This window comes from Phacochoerus africanus, chromosome 10 (assembly GCF_016906955.1).
Source record: "Phacochoerus africanus isolate WHEZ1 chromosome 10, ROS_Pafr_v1, whole genome shotgun sequence".
In the NCBI taxonomy this organism is placed as follows: domain Eukaryota; kingdom Metazoa; phylum Chordata; class Mammalia; order Artiodactyla; family Suidae; genus Phacochoerus; species Phacochoerus africanus.
Window position 1 is genome coordinate 5024390 of NC_062553.1, and position 21460 is coordinate 5045849.

Genomic DNA, 21460 nt, shown 5'->3' on the forward strand with positions numbered 1-21460 from the left:
CAAGTGGCAGGGTGGCTCCAGAATCTCTGTAGAGCAGGGACTCAGGGCACCAGCCTGGCTCGGAAGGATGGGTGAGTGCCAGGGGAAGATTGGCCTTAAAGCTGATTTTGTTTAGCAGGTATCCTCTGCTTAGCTGAAGAGCACCTAACCCTGGGGGGTTGTTTTGTGATGCTGAGAGAGACTGAGAGGGGACCCTCAAGCCAACTTGAGGGGTCACCGCCATGTAATAGAAGGTTCTAGAATTCCCGTCATGGCTCAGTGGTAAGGAATCAGACTAGCATCTATGAAGATGCTGGTTCTATCCCTCGCCTCACTCAGTAGGTTAGGGATCTGGTGTTGCCGTGAGCTGTGATGTAGGTCACAGACACAGCTTGGATCCCGTGTTGCTGTGGCTGTGGCGGAGGCTCTCAGCTTTGGCTCTGGGAACCTCCAGACGTTCTCCAGGCTCTAGCCTGGGAACCTCCATGAAGTGTGGATCCCAGCAGACATTCAAATCTTGATTTACCAAGAATCTGGGTGGCCTCTGAGAAGTCTGTTTTGCTCTTCTCTAAAAGGCACGTAGTCTATAGAATTAAAGTCACGTCAAGTTCCTGGCAGAGAGTGGGCACAGAATAAAGGTATTTCCATACCTCTTGCTCCTTCTAAGCTCTGCCCCTCTGGGAGAGGAGCAGGCTGGGGCACTGCCCACTGGGCTCCCTCCAGGCTTGGTCTTTGCTGTGGCTTCTGGGGAGGTCCCTGTTTCACCTGAAGCCCGAAGCAGGCCGTTTGGAAAGGGGCAGAGAGGGGGGTTTACGGAGGTGGTGGATGGGGAGACCACTTTCTGCAGCGATCGCCTTGGACAATTGGTGGGAAAAGCTTCACGAAGAGGGAGGTGATGCCTGGCTGACACCCGGAGGTGAGGACCGTGGCTCACAATGGCCAGGAACCACGACGGTCAACACAGTAGAAGAATGACAACGGCTGTGGCCACTGAGGCTTCACGGGGCTCCCCTTTTCCCCAGGGGTGGGGAGGGGGACCATTTGGCTAACATGACAGTGCACTGTGGTTGCTTAGGCAGATTTCAGGAGGATTCTGGACAATATACTGTGATACCTGCCAGTAAGTGGAAGGGACTCAGAGCCTGCAGCCTGTGGTTTACTATCACTATACATATGACTTGTTTTTATTTCTATTTTTTTATTTTTTGCTCTTTAGAGCTGCACCCAAGGCATATGGAAGTTCCCAGGCTAGGAGTCAAATTGGAGCTGCAGCTGCCAACCTATACCACAGCCACAGCCTCTCAGGATCTGAGCTGTGTCTGTGACTTACACCACAGCTCACGGCAATGCTGGATCAGTAACCCACTGAGTGAGGCCAGGGATCGAACCCACATCCTCATGGACACTAGTCGGGTTTGTTCCCATTGGCCACAGCGTGAACTCCTAACCCATTTAAAATTATTGGCACGAGAAGCCTAAGATATATTTCAGTGGAGACGGGAAAGCCCTACAGATGTTATCAATTTACAGCTCATCCTGCTGTGCCCGAATCTCACATCATAAAGAGAATCCTAATGCAAATTCTTGCTTGGGTACATGTTTCTCTAGGATTACCGCACTACAACTGGACTGGAGCGATATACTGTGGGAATGGGTATATTCTGTTTGTTTGTTTAAGGTAAATTTTATTGGAGTATACTCGATTTAGAAAATTTGTTAGTTTCATGAACCGTGATCAAGTCGGAGAGAGTCTCAAATTGCCTTGTTGGGTTTTATTCTGTAGGCAAAGTAAACACATCACTGCCTGCATAGCCTCCCCACCACCCCACACCCCGTCTCCACGTTTCTCATTAAACTCGACTCTCAGGGGGCATGGCCCATCCCACCCAATCCTGAATAAGGACAAAGTTGTAAGAAAGAATGTCCAAGAAATGGTTTATTCTGAACAAGGATCAAGGCCGACGTGAACGGAGCCAGGAAAGTCCAGCATCTTCCAGCTCCTGCCCCTAATTCAGGAACCCAAAGCCAAGGAGGAATCCCAAGGGCCGCTGGGGTCACGGTGAAGAAAGAAGCAGCCCTGTATTTCCCAGGGGGGACAGGGCGGTGCCAAGAGGGAACGAAGAACAAAAAAACACACAAAAAGGGTGCAAGACAAGTGGACACATGGGCAACCGCATCTGGAAACAGCCTACATGTGACGGAGGGAAACAACGAGCACTTCTTAACTTTTTTCAAATAAAAATGTAAAACCACAGGAGAGTTAAAATGTCTCTTAAGAAATCTCAGAAATGGCACCGACGGGCCCAAGGACTGACTTACGACGCAAAAAGTGAAAGCTGCATGAGGCATTAAAGCACAATTGAAGTTTCACAGGAATGGACGGATATCCAAGACTCCAGGCAGAAAAGTTCCAAGAATTCTAAACACCTGACTTGTTTCTTTCGGCAGGAAACAGACCTGCCAAATGCGTGAAACAGGAACGTTTCTGGCGATGCTGCTGGGACCCAAAACAGCTACCGTTCCCAGAGCCGCATGTGCTGAGGGCAGAACACACAGGGTCTTCCTTCACCCTCGAGCAACCCAGAGGGTTAGTTTTATTCACCTCATTTTAAAACGAGGAAGCTGACACTCAGCTGAGTGTGCGATTTGCCTGAGGTCTTCCGGTCAGTACCCAGCAGGGTTTACTGCTCTTCTGACCACAGTCCTGGTTCCAGGTCCAAGCTTTCTTATTCAAAGACAAAGCGTTCCCTGAACAGATGTTGAAATAGTCTGCTCTCTGTGCGGGCTCACATGCCTCTAGAGTAAATTTTATCACCCCCTGGGCTTCCTAACTTATCAGTGTGGAGCCACCTCCTTGATGGCAGTTGGAGACCCTCTTAAGACCATGCTGATGAGATGACGTCAGAACTTTCCAGGAAAGAACGCTCTGGACGGGGCAGACACTCCGAACTGTGAGTTGTGCTGTGGGGCTGGGTTTGGGGAGGAGGAACTGCTGACACCCTATAGGAGTGACCGATGGTCAGGGACTGGATCTGGACGGGCATCTTCCTGCATCCCAGCACCGGCGGGTGGGATGGAGTGGAGACCTGCTGAAATGGAAGCTGCAGGGGATGGGCCGCCGTCTTCTGTGAATGAGGGGAGAGGTGCACCTGCAGTGGCAGATCCTTAGGGACCAGACGGGGCTGCAGGCCACACCCACCACCTTAGAAGGTTGCAAATGCTGACTTGGCGGAGGCAAAGGAAGACACGTCCGGTTCTGCTCCAGGACTGGGGCATGGTGTTTCCATAGGTTGGCCAAACACATCAGATGTTCAAGGGTTGCCTTTTGGAAAGTCCTGTCTTGGGAGCCAGGAGGAACGGAGTTGCAGCGTTGCGATGGTCTCGTTGCTTTGGGGGATGGGCGTGCACTTCAAGTACTCAGGTTCTTTCTTGCCGTATAAACAGTTTTATACATGTCAAAGGTTTTGCATGTCTGCTACCCAATGCGATTCTTCCAATAACCTTGGGATTAGAGGTGGCGCAGACAGCTGTTTCGTCTTGGCAGATGTGAAAACAGAGGCACAGAGAGGGCAAGGCTTGTCCACAGTCGTGCAGGGGATCAGCCAGGCAGCGAGGACCAGAACCCAGGCGCTCCTGCTCCGAGTCCGGGGCTCTCTCTGCATCTGATCTTGGTAGGGGTGAGACGGGGACCAATCCTGGCACAGAGAGGGGCTCCTGGTGGGCAGGGCAGAAGTGTGTGCAGGCCCCCTGGCGCCCCGGAAGCCGCAGGCAGGCGCTTAGCTGCTGCAGCCACGGGAGCAGGCGTGGGCCAGAATGTTGTTGTTGCATCCGTCCTGGAGCTTGCTCGGGGCCTGGCTCCCGGCTCGGCTGTCCGTGTCCAAGAGCTGGCCGCTCTGCCCTTGCTGTCTCCTCAGCCTGCCAACAAGCACAGCACAGACCTGGGTGAGTGATGCGGAGCGGGGGATGGGGGATGGGGCAGGGAGGGACGTCCTGGGACATGATTGGACAAGCAGAACGATGGAGGGGCCTTCAGTCCACACCTCCTGCTGGCCCCGGGGAAGCGCAACCACCACGGGGGCCAGGAGGCTGTGCCTGGAGCCAGGCAGGCTGGGGTCCAAACCCAGCTCAGGCACCTCTGATGAGGGAACCCTCAGAGCCTCAGCTTCCCCATCTGTCAAATGGAGAGAGCGGTTCCTACCCCGGGGCTCCTTGTGAAGTCCACGAGATCACGCATGTCCGTTGCCTAAGTTCTCACCGTAGGTAACGGGGTGATCCTTACACATCTTCAATCCTATGTACTGATGCCCCCTGATGGACCAGCCGCCATGCTCGGGGGCAGAGGAAACCCTGGCCAGCAAAGCAGTCAGGCTCTCTCTCCTCCTCGGTACCACCTGGCAGGGGAGATGGATGCTAGACGAACTGCCCCCCAAACAAACATCCGAGCAGATGAGCATCCAGACCGAGGAAATATCCCATAACAATGGTGTCGAGGGAGCCTAACTTTTTTCTTTAAAAACACTTTATTGAGGAGTTCCTGTTGTGACTCAGTAGGTTAATTAAGAACCTGCCATAGTGTCCACAAGGATGTGGATTGGATCCCCTGGCCTCGCTCAGTGGGTTAAAGATCCAGGGTGGCTGCAAGCTGTGGTGTAGGTCGCAGGTGCAGCTTGGCTCAGGCGTGGCTGTGGCTGTGGCTGTGGCTGGCAGCTGCAGCTCTGATTTGATCCTGAGCCTGGGAACTTCCATATGCCACAGGTGTGGCTGTAAAAAGAAAAAAATTTTGTATTGAAGGATTGTTGATTTATGTGGTGGTAGTCTTCAGGGTACAGCAAAGCAATTCAGTTATTTATATAATTGATTTTTTATGTAAATGAATAGGTGTTTATTTTAAAATGCCCAAACATAGCCTAGCTAGCCTTACTATCTCTAGACTTCCGTACTCTCTGATCATGATGCCAAATAAAGCTTCAAAAGCTGCATTATAAAGACTGGAACCCAGGAATGAGGGAGAGATGGATTCTGAAGTCTCGTGTGGATCAGGGGAGGCTTCCTGGAGGAGGCAGCCTTTGAGCTGGGCTTTAAGGATTGACATGGAAAGTGCGAAGCGGGAAAGAGGGGGGGTGGGTGGTATGAAATGAAGGGGCACCAGTGAGGCAGGGCTGAGAAAGTGAGCCTGATTATTGCAGGGTGGACCAGAATCCTTTCTGGAGGTGACAGTTTCAGCTGCTTTAGATCCTCCATTTGGCCAGAGCTATTTTAGAGAGTAGAACTAGCTGTTTCAAGTCTCCCCTCCTCTCTGGAGGCTCACATGGGGAACAGCATGAGAAGGGTGCTGGAGACCCAGAGCAGCGAGTATAAGAGGTATGAGTCATGCCCCTTGCAACTCAGCACCAGGTTCAGTGTGAGACCAGGAGGCAGAATCAAGAAGCAAAGACCCCTCTCTAGACATCCGCCCATCTAGCTCCAGGCCTATAGGACTGGATTCTGATCTAGTTCCGGGAGGCTTCAAAGCCTGGGTTCTTTCTACTAAGTCTACATTCCTACCCACCTACCAACCATCCACCATCCACCCACCCATCCTCCTACCCATGCTCTTTCTATGTACCTATCCAGATACTCATCCATTTGCTTACCCATCTGCCCATCCATCCTGCCAGCCAGCCAATTATCTGCCCCTCCCCCACCTGTCCACCCCTGCTCACCTACCTGTCTTCCCCTTATCCATGTCCCTATTCACCTACCCACCCCTGTACCTCTTATCCAGACACCCATCCACCCACCTGGTCCATTCATTATCCATCCACCCATCAATGCATCCCTCCACCCACTCGTCTACGTATCGTCCGCCTCTCTACTTACCTATTCATCCGGCCATGCCGTCTGTTCACTGTGTGCCATCCACCGATCCCTCCAAGAGCCCATTTACCCATCCACCCACACGGCTACCCCAGATCTATCGCCTAAGCATTGACTATCCACCCACCCACCTCTCCATCCGCCCACTACCCTTCTGCCCATCCAGTCATCCATCTACTCCCAAATCTCCATCCATCACTGCCATCCACCCATCTGAGCAATGTCCCCCTACCCATCCACTGCCCTTTCCAGCACGGTCTGTGTGCCAGGTTCACAGATGAAGGGGTTGGGGGCAGGACAGAAAGCGAACAGTGGACATTCACGGTGACGAAGGCTCTGCCGGAAGGCAGCAGTACCGCATGGCATTTAGAGCCCGGGCTTAGAGCCAGGCTGTCTGGTTCTGTCCCTGATTATTAGCCACGTGATTTGGGGAGGCTGGATTCAAATCCAGGGCTGTCTGTCCACTGATTATTAGCCACGTAATCTGGGGGGAGGCTGGACTCAAATCCAGGGCTGTCTGCCTCTAAGAACCCTGCTCTTTCCATGGACTCAGACGCCATTCAATATAGACCTGGAAAGAGGAGAGCAGAGAATGATTTTTCCACATTCTGGAGGATTTAGAAAGGCTCAGTTTGCTCTAATAGGAACCCATGGACCAAGACAAGGATATGACACCAGATGGTTGGCCCCGAGAGCTCACTTACGTGACTAGCCCAGAGCCCCGTTCTCTATAATTCAGGAGGAAATGAAAGAGGGTTTTACATATCTTAGTAGACACAGCCAAGTCTGCTGATGCAAATTGGCTAGTTATCTCCACGATGGCAGGAACATTTCATTTCCTCAGCCAACTTATCAAATTAATTGTCAGCTTTGTGACCAGAATCCCGAGTGACAGAAATAAATGTTCTCAAACCTCCCGAACTTGGGCAGTGGACGCCGAGACGGAGACCCTCCATCAACAAGAAAAGGACACGTTAAAATCTGTAATAAATTGGACCAGAATCAAAGGCAAAGCACTGCATGGAACTAAAATAAAGTGGGGAGCAGTCAAAATGATTTCAAATTAAACTATTTCGCGCCCTGAGGATGGCGTCAGTTTAATACTGACATTGACCTGCGGCTTGCGGCGTTAAACCCTGGGTACAGCCTGGCCTCCTGTTCGAGGGCAACCAGCTTTCCTTTGTGCCGTGCGCTTTAAAAAATGAAGACGGGAGTTCCCGTTGCGGCTCAGCAGGTTAAGGACCTGACATAGCATCCATGAGGACGTGGATTAAGGATCTGGTGTTGCTGTAAGCTGTGGTGTTAAGTCGCAGACGCAGCTCAGATCTGATATTGCTGTGGCTACAGCTCCAATTTGACCCCTGGCCTGGGAACTTCCATATGCCGTAGGTGCCATCATAAAAGGAAGAAAAAAAAAAAGAAAGAGAAAGGAACATATTTCAAGTGCTTCCGCATCTATTCCCATCATTTCATTGGTTGTCCCTTTTGTCTCCTGAACTGTGCAGAATCGCGGCGTGGCCTTGCAGCGTGGTGGCAGAAAGCAGGCTTTGGAGTCACAGAGAATCCGATCAGGACCCCAGCTTCTCCATCTCTGGCTGAGGGACTTGGGGGAACTCGCCTCTCTCTTATCTGTAACTGGCTGCAAGACCACCTCTTTTTTTGTTTTTGGCCCCATTCACAGCAAAAGTTCCCAAGCCAGGGATCGAGTCCACGCCATGGCTGTGACCTGAGCCACAGCAGTGACAACAACAGATCCCTCACTGCTGAGCCACCAGGGAACTCCCACAACACCACCTCTTTAAAGGAAAAGATGAACTGATGCGGAGTAGCCATCTGCCCTGTAACAGGCACTTTATAAAGGCAGGGTTTTTTGTGATGATGGGTGCAGTGTGGAGATGCACCCATTTCACAGATGGAGACATTGAGGATCAGTTAGAAAAGCATAACTTCCAGGTGCAGTTCTTTTTTTTTTTGTCTTTTTGCTATTTTTTTGGGCCGTTCCCATGGCATATGGAGGTTTCCAGGCTAGGGGTCCAATCGGAGCTGTAGCCCCTGGCCTATGCCAGAGCCACAGCAATGCAGGATCTGAGCCGCATCTGCAACCTACACCACCGCTCACGGCAACGCTGGGTCATTAACCCACTGAGCAAGGGCAGGGACCGAACCCGCAACCTCATGGTTCCTAGTCAGATTTGTTAACCACTGCGCCATGATGGGAACTCCCCGGCCACAGTTCTGATGAATGCCTCCCAACAAGGAGGCCCCCACAGGTGTTCTTCACACCTCCTTCTGGCGGATCAAGGCAGAGGACACGGAGGAGTGAAGGGGTCTAGAAAGGGCTACACACAGACTGGCCGAGGGGCAGGACCCAGAAGTGGGTGAAACACGACAACAGGCTCAGGGGAAGGGAATCCAGCCTCATGAGCCACGGTGGGGTCCAGGGGGGCCTGCAAACCAGGGAAGGCCAGGCATGGAGCTGGCAGCTGGAACCAGGTTTCTGGCCTGGTGGTGGGTTTCTTCTCCTCTGGGCACCCAACCTGCCACCTGTGGCCTCAGAGCAGCCGGCAAAGTGACTGGCCTGGAGCAGGTGCACAGTTAAAGTGTGTGGGAAAGCTAGGCAGGTGAGCTCAGGAGTAAATGCCCAGCCAGGTCTCCACCACTCATTGGCAGCCCGTGTGCACAGCTAGGCAGAGGCTCCTTCTCAATACACCAAGGGGGAAAGGATGCCGGTCTTAATTATGGAGAAAGAGGGTATCCTAGCTGGAGAAAAACTGGCTGACCCCTGGCAGGACTGGAGAGCTCACAGCCCTTGCAGAGAAGAATCTGCATGAGTAAACACACATGGAGTTTCTTGTCTCGTGGCTGAGGAAGTTGGTACAGGTTGTTATTTTGTGTGTCTGTATCCATATTGGTTAAAAAAATGAAGGCAAAATAGCATTTGACATGGGACTTAATTGATGTGATACTATGTTGGTCTGATAATTTTGTACATAATTAATATTACTAGCGAACTCACGGGCAGTGCTGACTGACCGTGCCACAGGGGCTGTTAAGTGCTTAACATCTGTAATCTCACTGGTCCTTACAATGGTCCTTCACGTGGAGGAGGTTTTAACAGCCCGTTTCACAGATGAGGAAACTGAGGCACTACTGTGAGGTCTCAGGTCACAAAGCTCGCATGGATCAGGATTCAAAACCAGGCAGTCTGATTCCAGATGCTGTGCTCTTAGCTAGTAGGTATGTTACCTCTCGATGGTTCATAAATAACAGAGTCGACGTTCCCGGAAAGTTCTGGAAGCACACATACCAAAGTGAACAATGGTTGTCTGCTTGGGGATGGGGGATGGATATTGAAGAGAAGAAGCAAAGAGTCACGTGGTCTGATTGCTTCTGCACTGCAAGGATCCCTTCTCTAGCATCCCTAGCAGAGGCCAGCCCTTCTCAACCCAACCTCCGCCCCTGCCCCCCCTAAGAGAGCCCCCTGTTTCATGTGGGAACTGCTCGAGTCCTTAGAAACTTTTCCTTCCCGTAGAAGTGAAATGAGAAATCTGCTGCCTGGAGTTCCCCCTGGGGCTCAGTGGACTACAAGCCTGACTTGTATCCACAAAGATTCGGGTTCGTTCCTTGGCCTCGCCCACTGGGCTAAGGATCTGGGGTTGCCACGATTTGTGGTGTAGGTCACAGATGCAGCTCGGATCCTGCGTTGCTGTGGCTGTGGTGTAGACTGGCAGCTACAACTTCAATTGGACCCTTAGCCTGCGAACCTCCATATGCTGTGGGTTCCGCCCTAAACACACACACACACACACACACACACACACACACACACACACACACGTCTTCTGCCTAATAGCTCCTCCCCATTCAACGCCCTTTGGTTTGCTTCCCAGAATTATTCAGAGGGCTCCCATTTCTCTCTCAAGGGACACTCCTTCAATTCTTAGAAGCCCTCCGAGCTGACCGCCTTCCATTGTCCCCCAGGTCCACTCTGCCCCCCTCTCCAACTGTCTGCTCTCCTGCCGGGGGAATCTGCCTTGTAGGAATCATATCAAAGCCTCCCAAGCTCTTGGGTTTGCCACTGGGCTTGGACAATGGGGAGCCCTGGCAGAAATCAGAAGGAGCAGAGGCGGTCAAGTTTGGGCATCGCAGTCCCAGCCCGCCTCCTGCACTGTCGCCTGAAGCTTCTGGGAACACTGGGAGGTCCTTGTTCCAATCTAGGTAGCTTTCTCCCTGGATGGCCTCCCTCTCATCCCTTTCAGCCTCCAGGCGGGAACACCTTGACTCCTCTGAAGCCCCAGTTGACTGCACCTGCCTCTGTGATGCTCTTACAGCCACACCTTGGCAAAGGGTCCTTTGGAAATAAATTACCCTTGGAGTGTATTCTCTGCAGCTCTGACTGACGCCACAGCTTTCCAGTCCCCCATGTGCTGTCCCCTCCTTAAGTAAAAGCTCAGTATAACTGGCCATTCCATTTTCGATCCTCATCACCTTGAGGGGAGAAGATCTGGAATGCCATACTTATCTCCCAAATTCAATAACAGCCTTTGGCCAGAAGCATTCAAATCCCGTCTGTTTTATCTGCCATTGCCTGAAGCAAAATCTATTTGAGGGACTCTTCGGCTGGAGTCCGCCAGACCATGGGGCTGATACAGCAAAGTGTGGAGGGTTACCTTACTAAGCATCCTCTCGCTCCCCGCCTGCCTCTGCAAATAGGTGAGCTCGGGGAAAACAGAAGGAGTGGCAGCCCCCAGTTTCCGAGTGATGGGGTTGCGACCTGTTTCCTGGATTCTCACTCAGCACCTCCTCTTTTAACACCTCCCCCCACCCCTTCTGGATAAGAATTAATAACACCTTTTCAGAGGGCAGCCCATGCTCAAAGGAAGGACTTGGCTCTGCCCATCTTCCCAGCTAAGTGCCCCTCCCTGTACCCTGGCACCAGCAGATTCTCTCTAGATGCAGAGGTGAGGCTGGCCGTTTATGTCCGAGCTGGCTCGCTGGGTCCTCACGCATGCGGGTGAGGCCCTGATGGATGGGGAGTCACGACTGCTGTTCACCTCACTTTCTGATCATCCCCTCTTTGGTCACATGGCAAGACCGTGCGTCCAGGCTCCCTTAGGGCTGCGAGGGACCATGTGATGAGTTCTGGCCAATGAGCATGAAGAGAAGTGCTACCACCAGGCTGCTGCTTTGCCCATGCAAGACCTTCCCAAGGCTTCTTTCCCTCTGTCACTGTCCCTGCACAGTTCCTGGGAGGCTCCTTCAGTCTGGGTCCTGGAGTGAGGAGGAGGATGGTGATGGGGGAGCCGTGCCCACCTGGCTGACAGGGCAGGGACACAAGAGTGGGAGCAGGAAACAGACCTTGGCTGTTGTAAGATTGCAAAGATTGGGGGTTTGTGTCTATCTTGGCTCAGAGAGGGGCATCTGGAGGTCCAGACACTGTTTTCTGGGTGAGTAACGGCCTCCGTCCAAGTCTGGGCCAGACAGTTCCATGGGAAACCCTGTGGAAGCAATTACATTTTTTTTAAGGGCCACTCCCGCAGCATATGGAAGTTCCTGGGCTAGGGGTGGAATCAGAGCTGCCGTTGCCAGCCTACACCACAGCCACAGCCACGTGGGATCTATCTGAGCCACATCTGTGACCTATGCCACAGCTTGTGGCAACGGCGGGTCCTTAACACACTGAGCAAAGCCAGGGATTGAACCTGCATCCTTAAAGATACTAGTCGGGTTCTTAATCCCCTGAGCCACAATGGGAACTCTAGAAATGAACTATTTGATGGCCAAGAGGTCTAATTAGTGTCCACTTTGTGGCTGGTACTTCCAAGCCTGGACAGTAAACCCTCCCTTGTTCTCTATTTCCCTGCCCCATCCGTGTACTGCTACCATGTTCCACCTGCCCAGAGGAAGAGAGAAAGAAAGAAAAGCCAAGAGGGACCACCTGCCTTTTCTTTATTAATCTTTCTTGGCTCTCCCCATCTGTCACTCCCTCTTCTTTCCTCTCCTGGCCTCTATTTACTCTATGTTATCATCCTTACTTTCCAAGTGGAATGGACTGCCAGCATTTTACCTTTCTAGTGTTTTTATAAACCTTACCTCCCTTTCTTATGTTGATTGGCCTAAGGGTAGGCACATGACTCAAACAGCACCAATCAGAGTTCTCCAGTGGCCAGATTTGATTGGTCCAGGGAGTAGCACCTGACCCAAGCTGGGCCAATCAGAGCCATTCCCATTCCCTGGGATACTTGAATTTGAGATCAGGAAAGCATTCTCCTTCTCGCCTTTCCCCAGCTCCCGGTTTTATCAACTTTCTTGAGTTTGGTGGCAGAGCCGGGACACTCTGGAGCTCTCAGCACTCCCATCTTCCACTGTGTAGAAAGAGCTGGCTTACAGTAAAAGAAAATGATTGTGATGTGCAGAGAAAAAGGAATCACTTTTAGAAGGAAGGGGAGAGCCTGCCCTGGTCCCCACTACTTTGGGGTCACATGGTACCCCAGTACTTCCTGTGGCTACACAAGTCCTCCAGTAAGTTTCCATTTCACTGAAGAATATTTGATTTTTTTTTTTTGGTTTTTTTAGGGCTGCACCTGCAGCATATGGAAGTTTCAGGCTAGGGGTTGAATTGGAGCTACACCTGCCAGCCTACACCACAGCCACAGCCACAGCAATGAGGGATCCGAGCTGTGTCTGTGACCTACACCACAGCTCACAGCAATGCCAGATCCTTAACACACTGAGCAAGGCCAGGGATCGAACCTGCAACCTCATGGTTCCTAGTTGAATTCTTTTCCTCTGTGCCACAACAGGAACTCTATTTACTTTTTGTTTCCATCCCTGGCAGCCAGGATGGTCTCAGCGAATTTACCATTTATGCTGGTATCTGTCTCTCTGGATTCCTAGAGCCAAAACTTGTATAGATTAGGCCATCGGGCTTAAGTATATGTCACACACACTCACACACACACACATCCTGATAAACCCCTTGCAAGTTGAAAATATCCTAAGTCACAAATGCATTTAGCATAGCTGACCTACCGAATACCAATGCTCCGCTCAGCCTTCCTCAAACGTGCTCAGAAAGAACGCCTACATCAGCCTCCAGCCGGACAAAATCGCTTAACACAAAGCCTACTTTATAATAAAGTGTTGACTATCTCATGTAATGCAGTGAACGTTTTACTAAATGTGAGAAAACAGAATGGTTATCAGGATACGGGATACTTGTTAAGTGTGTTGGTGGTTTACGCTTGTGATCATGGGGCTGACTGGGAGCTGCTGCAGCCCAGCATCTCAAGAGAGTATTGTACCGCATCCCGCTAGCCTGGGAAAAGGTCAAAATTCAGGATTTGAGGTATGGTTTCTACTGAATGCATATTGTTTTCATGCCATCATAAAGTAAAAAAAAATGGGGCGTTCGCATTGTGGCTCAGCGGTTAACGAATCTGACTAGGAACCATGAGGACGCGGGTTCGATCCCTGGCCTTGGTCAGTGGGTTAAGGATCTGCTGTTGCCGTGAGCTGTGGGGTAGGTTGCAGACGTGGCTTGGATCCCATGTTGCTGTGGCTCTGGCGTAGGCCGGTGGCTACAGCTCTGATTTGACCCCTAGCCTGGGAACCTCCATATGCCACGGGTGTGGCCCTGAAAGCCAAAACAACAACAACAACAACAACAACAAAGTAAAAAAAATGCTAAGTCCAACCATGGCTTAGCAAAAGATGCTAAGTCAGAGACCGTCTGACCGTGTGTGATTTCCTAGAGTTTTCATAAGACACTTTCATTGGGGGCTGAAATTCTTCCTGCCACTGTTCTGGGTCACTGAGCTGATTTTCTGTGGCTGTTTTCTTGTACTTGGGCAAAGCCTGCTCTGCGTAGCTGGGTTCCCAGGGAGCCTGGCTCTTCTCACTCGGTTGCCTGGCCTCTCCCTCCCCCTGCCTCAGAGACATCACTGTGGCCACAGCTATGCTTTTATCAGGTTCCCTGACTGGGAAATGGGCAAAAAACACCTAAGGACAGACTCACAATGAGAACTGGGTGAAGAGGTGGCTGCAAGGGGGCCTCCCACCCCTAAGCCCAGGATATAAGAAAATGCTCTCGACCGGTAGCGGCCCTTCTTGTTTACCTTCACCTAGAAAATTTAAGTTCTCAAAGACAGGAGAGAACCTCAACGCACTGGCCTTGACCTCAGAGGCTGGGTTCTCCGAGTCGGCGTCTTCCTCGCACAGGAGTTAGTGGGGAGGAGCCAGCGGGAGTGGTTTTCCTCATTTCACAGGTTAATCTGGGAAAAGCAGGTGTGCCCCTTTCTTTCCTTCCCTGTGGGTTGCTGAAGAGCTAAGAAGGGGTACTTTGCCGATGACACAGACCTTGGTAAAGCCAAGGAGTCATGGATACACAGCCCTTGATGGCACAGATGAGGAGCCCATGGCTCAGCGGGAGTGGGACTTGCGAGGGTCCCCCCCTGAGAACAGAGGACCAGGACCTGCCCTGTCCGCCTGATTCCCAAGCCTGAGATGAACTGTGCTCCTGGGTCTCTTTGGCCTCAGCTCCCAGTGGCTCCAGGCCGCAATGGAGGGTCCCTATCTAACTGCTGGGGAACCTCCAAGGCCGGCATCCAGTAGGGATGCCACCTGAGCAGATGAAGTCAGCTCACTTTGGATCCGCTGATTGTTTACCTCGTCGTGGTCTTGGTCCAGCTCCCCAGCCCCATCCCCAGCAAAGTGTGGCCGTGGTTCGTGCTGTGTGTTCTCTGGAGGGCCGAAGTGCCGCTGTATCGCATTAACTTGGGCTGTCTTGCGCCTGCAATGTCCAGGTTCACCAACAGAGGGCGCTTATAAGACTAGTGGCAAGTGTGTCCATTTCACGTACACAGTGGGGGGGGGGCCTCTGAATTTTGATGCAGTGCCTGGGCTCTGGAGCCAGACCGCCTCTTCCTAATCTTTGTCCTGCTGCCTCTTAGCCATGAGCCCTCGTCTTGCACCTGCTCTGTCCCCGCCCTTCTTCAGCTGCAAAAGAAGGACTGAAAGTAACTGCTCACAGGATGGATGGTCAGACTAAAGGTCAGAGAGCCAGTGCCCCGCAGAAATGAGCCCTGATGACCATCTGCTCCGTGCAAGCCACTGCCCCACCTGGATGCCGGGAGAGAAGCCACCAGAGACACCACTCGCTCCTTCCCCGCAGAGCTCATTCCGCCAGGATGTGAGCCCCACTGAGATAGGCTGGCACCTGGGACCTGGGACCCTCTGCTGCAGTGGCTGCAGGGCTTGTACCTGGACAAACACCTCCTCGAGCAACAACGTACAAAGAAACTCTAAGAAACTGAAAATAGCCGCAGGCAGGTGCAGCTGGGGCAAATGATGAACAACAGGATATGAACAAACTACAAGACCAAGTACCACGTCTGAGGAGCCCGGAGCAAAAGCAGGGTACTACGCAGGCGCACTGCACACGCCGCCACCAAAGGGGTGGGCGGACTACCTAAGCCAGCCGTCAGGCCCCACCCTGGACCCACCCCTACCCTCACCCCATCTAAGGGAGCCAGGGAACCCGTTGCTTTCACTTCCCCGCTACCCCCACCACAGCAGGACCCCCAATAAAGCCTTGCCTGAAATTCCTGTCTGGCTTCTTATCAATTTTCCGTGAGTAAGGAAGTCAAGAACCCTGGATGGTACCACCATGAGAACCTTGCTCCCACTGTATCCCTGGTACCTGACACGATGAGGAGGCTGAGTAGGAGGAAAGCACATGCAGCAGAAAGAGCCCAGAATCTGGTGGATGGAAGATTAGGTTTCAAGTCGTTCGTGTTCCAACTGAGACCTGCAAGAGCTCGAGAATAATAATACTACGACTAATAATGACGACAATAAGGACCTCAGGAAAATGTGATGAGTAAGGATCAGAGCAAGGCTTCTTTCTCACGCCTGGGGACATGTGGCCACGCCCAGGTCATTTTTGCGTCATGGCTGCGGAGGTGCTGCTGATATTATCCAATGCGTAGAGGTCAGTTTCTCCTAAACTTCCTACGATGCACGGAGACTGACCCCACCTCATAGAACTGATGTCAACAGTCCCTGCGTATCAATAGCGCCGAGGCTGAGAAACCCCGAGTTAAAGGAACACGATCGAAAACCGTAAAATCATGGACAGTTATTTTAAGAGTATTTTTTTCTTTTTTTTTTTGGTCTTTTTGTCTTTTCTAGGGCTGCTCCTGCGGCATATGGAGGTTCCCAGGCTAGGGGTCCAATTGGAGCTGTAGCTGCCAGCCTACGCCAGAGCCACAGCAACGCGGGATCTGAGCCGTGTGTGTGACCCACACCACAGCTCATGGCAACGCTGGATCCTTAACCCACTGAATGAGGCCAGGGATTGAACCCGCAACCTCATGGTTCCTAGTCGGATTCGTTAACCACTGAGCCACGACGGGAACTCCTGTTAAGAGTATTTTTAAATATAACAGGTGCAGTATTCACTTTTTAAAATGTGATGTTTTCAAGGGCTCTGAAAGCAGCTTAATATGTTTTCTGTGTTTTTATTTCTTTTCTTTTTTTTTTGTCTTTTGTTGTTGTTGTTGTTGTTGCTATTTCTTGGGCTGCTCCCACGGCATATGGAGGTTCCCAGGCTAGGGGTTGAATCGGAGCTGTAGCCACCGGCCTACGCCAGAGCCACAGCAACGCGGGATCCGAGCCACGTCTGCAACCTACACCACAGCTCACGGCAACGCCGGATCGTTAACCCACTGAGCAAGGGCAGGGACCGAACCCGCAACCTCATGGTTCCTAGTCGGATTCGTTAACCACTGCGCCACGACGGGAACTCCGTGTTTTTATTTCTTTAAGCGAGGACGTGGATAGAAAATTCAGCTCCTCAAACTCCTGTTCTCACCAGGGGCTTCTTATTCTGCAAACCCTTGCCAATCGCTCCTGAAAAGACCTTTTGGAAAAAATCATCCCTGCGAAGACCTTCGGCCAACATAGGAGGACCAGCCCCACAGTGCGTTTCCCAAACTAATGGAGGCTCAGCTGCCCAGACCTCGCAAGCCCTGACCAGTCCCTGGAAGCAGACGCTCCACCTGGCTTGGTGGCCTTTTGCCAGCTGAGACCGTTAACCAATACTAATAGCTGCATTTCCAGAAAATTAGGCTGTGCTGATTTTAATTTTGTTCTCTGCTCAGAAACCGAGGTCCAGAGAGGTCAGGCCCAGGGCGTCTCCTCCACAGCCCCCAAGTGGTCTGAGCAGGTCTGCATCTCAGCATCTCCCCTTCAGGCTTTGAGCATCCTGAGGACATAGTCTTGCTAGATTCTGTGTCTCCCGGTCTCAGGCCAGGATCCCATTGCAACGTATCTGTCAAATGACTGAATGAGATTCTTCTATGGGAGCTGACGCAGTAGATGCCCAGCCATGTCCCCTTGGCACTGCAGGCTGTGAACTGAAGTTTGGCACCTGCCATCAGCCTCTACCTGGAGTCAACCATGAACCACAGCGGCCGACCTGCAGCGCCCCCCGAGGGGAGCTCAGGGTGGAGACGAGGAGGGAGGCCCACTGTGCTTTGGGAAAACTGGAAGCTCAGGTCTTCAGACAGTCGGATATTTGCAGGAGGAGATTTTATGAGCCCAATTCTCGAATCTCCTCCTATCTAGAAAAACACTAAAATCCATCCATGACGACTGCTGTCTGTGACTAGTGGTGACCTTCGCAAGGCCAGCAGCACACTTCTGTAAAAGGTATGCCTGGCTGCAGGCACCTCCCCTTCAGCTTTATGCCTTAGATCTTGATGGGCCCCCTTTCCTCCTGGGCTGTAGGCAGTGGGCAAAAGAAAAGGTGTCGTGGTCACCTGTGTGGACAGCCGCTCCCAAGGGTGGGCCAGTGAGCCCTGAGGGAACTCAGGAAGCCCAGCCCGTTCTGTCTTCCCAGAGAAACCGCAAATCTGGGTATCTGCAAATCTTTTGTTCCTACATCCCAGCTTCCCCCCTCGCCTCCTCGGAGTGGTTTCTCGGGGTTCCCTGAGATGCTGTCTCCCAGGCTTAAGTCCTAATTTCACCCCAAATAAAACTGAACTCTCAACTTTCAGGTTGTATTTTTCTTAGTCGACAACGCCTGTGCCCGCTTCTTCATCCCACGGGGGAAGGGAAACCCTCTCTCTGCCCAAGAGCCTTTTCTGATTGAGGAGGCACACGTGGCCCCTGCAGGAGGTGGTAACTGCAGAGGAAACAAATCCGACTAGGGTCCATGAGGATGCCGGTTCGATCCCTGGCCTTGCTCAGGGGATCAAGAATTCAGCGTTGCCTTGAGCTGTGGTGCAGGTCACAGATGCAGCTCAGATTCCGAGTTGCTGTGGCTGTGGGGTAGGCCGGCAGCTACAGCTCCGATTCGACCCCTGGCCTGGGAACTTCCTTATGCTGTGATGCGGCCCCAAAAAGCAAAAAAAAAAGAAAAAAAATTTTTCTACATGGCATTGCCTGCCTCGTCTCTCGGTCTCGAGGTGCTGTCTCAGTTCGGGGGACACTTTTTGTTCCCTCCGTCCTTGGACGCAGTTTTAGATCAGGATCCTTGGGACTCAGGCTAGAACCAAAGAGAGGATACATGGTTTGGGTAGACTGGTCTCCAGCAGAAATCTTTAAACAATTAGGCATCAAACTGACTTGAAGAATATATTACAATGCAGATCCCTCAGCCCATTCTCTCAGCTTCTGATGAAGAAGGATGCTGAATTGGTTTCCCAGGGCGGCTGTAACACGGTACCACCAGCCGGGTGGCTTAAAACAGCAGAACTGCACTGTATCACCGTCTGGAGGCCAGCAGTCAGAGATGAAGGTGTTGCCAGAGTTGGTTCCTTCCGAGGCTTAGAGGGTGAATCTGCTCCAGGCCTCTCTCCTGGCTTCTGGTGGCTGTGGGCCATGCTTCCTGTCCCTCGGCTTGTAGCTGCATCCATCCAGTTCCTGCCTCCAGCTTCACGTGCCCCCCCCGCCGCCCGCCCGTGTCTGTGTTTCTTATGGGACACCTGTCATATTGGAATAAGGGCCCCTCCTCCAGTGTGACCACATCTGAACTTTGAACATCTGCAACAACCTATTTCCAAATGAGGTCACGTTCTGAGGACCTGGTGGCTAGCAATGCAGCATATCTTGGTGGGGGGAGAACTAATTCAACCTGTAATAGACGCAGCAACTCCAAATGCTGACCACCTCCACCCCTAGGAGATTCTGACACGAATCCCTGTGCCCAGGGTGCTTCCTTCTGGTTCACCCTTGCCGCGCCCTCTGCAGAGACAAAGCCCGTGAGGACCGCACGTGGCCCAGGGCCAGTCTGCTGCAGGTTGATGGCCAGGTTTGAGGAGCATGGAAGTGCGGGGAGCTGAGAAAATGCGGGGACTCAAAACAAGGACCTTGACTGACGGCTGAAAAACCTGAAGGCAGGTTCCTAACCAAGGAAGGGAGCTCACCTGAACGGTGAAGCCGAAGGTGGGCTCCTGGTCAGGATGAAAGCCAGCCTGCATGGTACCAGCCGAGGGCAGGCCTCAGGTTACACGGCTCTCACTTTGATGTTGATGGGAAGAATTGGGGCTTCCCTGGGAAAACAGTTTCCATGTTTGCGTCGGAGAACATGGGTTGTTTCTCGGGTGACCTAGTCTTTCCTGTTGTTTTACTTGTTATTCAGTTTTCCTCAGTCTTTCCTGATTGTTTACTTAGTATTCTTATTTCCCATTCTTATTTTCCTATGGTGATTTGTGATATAACAAAGTTACAACAGTAATATAATAAGAATTTCATCCTGAAGGACTTTCGCCTATTCAAATCCAACTTAGTTAAAACGTAGTGTTTATCTACTAACTAGTTATATAGTAAACTTTAGAGTTAGGATTTTGATGAGGTCCATAGAAGGTAGCCATATCTTATCTAAAAAACCTAGCTGTGAGTTTTGTCTTGATTTTAGTGACAGCTAGTTTAGTTAAGTTGGTTTATATTTACTTACACTGTCTCCCTGACATAACGCTTTGAAGATAAGCACCCGTCTACAAACAAGGTTTGTGAATGCCAAATTCTTGTGTCTGTGACCTCCTCAAAGTACTCACTAAGTTTAGTTAAGATAGAGATCTTAAAACAGGATGTATAGCTGCTATGCCATGTAATAGTTAACCCATGTACTTTTAACACTAATGTAATCTGTAGTGAAAAACTGTCTATATAATCAACCACTGTTGCCAATAAAGTTTGAGCAGCCCAGCGCCTTGAAAGAAGGGACAAAGAGGCTGTCTCTGTGCTGTACATTTGTCGACGCCGCATCCCTCTCCTATCGGAAAAAGGTGCACGCTCCCTGGCCACCGGAGCTGGCCTCTGGCAACAAGGAAGGAGATGGAACTCCGGAGGATGCAGGGAGGGGGCGGCGTGGTCCCAGTGGAGCAGGAAGGGAAGTCTGGCTCGGCATCTCAGCGTCCCCTACTGTCACCCCACTGGCCACAGGGCTGATGTTGGAAAGAAGGTACCTGACCTCATCTCTCAGCAACTCAAGTGCCAACACAGCCGGTGCTTCCAAAACAGGATGGCAGAAAGGAGGGCAGGAGGAAGGGTGGCTACTTTTGTCTTGGTTTCAAAGGACATCTCTTGCTTTGGGGCAGATGGTGCCTCGTGAATTGACTTCAGGCACTTTTGCAGTTGGAGAAAACCACCGAAGGGAAGGTTGGATGGATGCCATGAGGCTCCCTCCCATGTACACCCTGGAGCAGGGATGGGGGTTGACACGGGTCGACAAGATGCCCAGACAGCATCCTGGCGGGGGACACCAAGCCCTCCCCTGGATAGTTTTATACGGCGGGTAGGGAGAGGCTGGGGGAAAGGCACGGCTCCCAGCACTCCTGCAATGACAGGTCACCTCTTAGCCTCAGGGCTGCTGGGGAGCCCCTTGGGGGAGCAGAAAGGCAGGGATGAGGGAGCAGGAACCACAGTCAGACCCAGGCACAGCTCCTATTCCCAGCAGCTTCTCCCCGCCTGCTGCTTTTGCATAGGCTGATCCTTGACCCCTCCCCCCGTGCCCCCATCTGGAAAACGACTGCCACCGTCTCTCTTTATTTTGCTCACTCCTGTAAACGGTGCCAGCCTCGCTTCAAACCCTTGACCACAACGCTCAAAGGAGTCCTGCATACTGGGCTGGGCGACCCTCCATTTCCCCGTCCGTTCACTCTTCCACGCGAGAAAGAACATCGAATTGGTTGAAGCCACACTCTATAGTCGTGTTTCTGCTCAAAGTAGCCAGAGGTGACTCCTAAACGACACCAGCAGGGAGACTTCACTTTCATTTTCCTTTAAAGGGAAATGGCTCAGATTCTTCGGATTCCAAATTGAAGCGTCTTTTGGCCCGCGGCACAACGTGCCACGCGACCTGCTGTCCGCTGGGGTCTGTCACCCTCTGCCTCTCGCAGGCTCACATTTGCTATCCAGATGCTCTCTGAGGTCCCGACAGCCCCTGCCTAAACGGGTGAAGGAGCCAAGGCTAGGCTGCCTGGAGCCCACCATCTCTCTGGTCCAAAGTGCCCGGGTGGGCTTGAGCAGTAGGATAGGGTGTCTACAGTTGGGAAGGGACTGTGAGCCTCGGGGCAGGCAGGACTCCAGAGAAATTGTGATGCTCTGAAACCACTCACTG

General features: G+C 51.9%; 1 protein-coding gene across 1 annotated transcript in view; it reads right to left on the reverse strand.

Moving 5' to 3' along the window:
- Positions 1-1897: 1897 nt before the first annotated feature.
- STK32B (serine/threonine kinase 32B) overlaps positions 1898-21460 on the reverse strand; it is a 366748-nt gene continuing 347185 nt past the window's right edge. Inside the window, exon 12 of the mRNA XM_047799270.1 lies at positions 1898-3894. Within this exon, the coding sequence (XP_047655226.1) occupies positions 3756-3894 (139 nt within the window). The 3' untranslated portion in view covers positions 1898-3755. The remainder of the gene's footprint in view (positions 3895-21460) is intronic.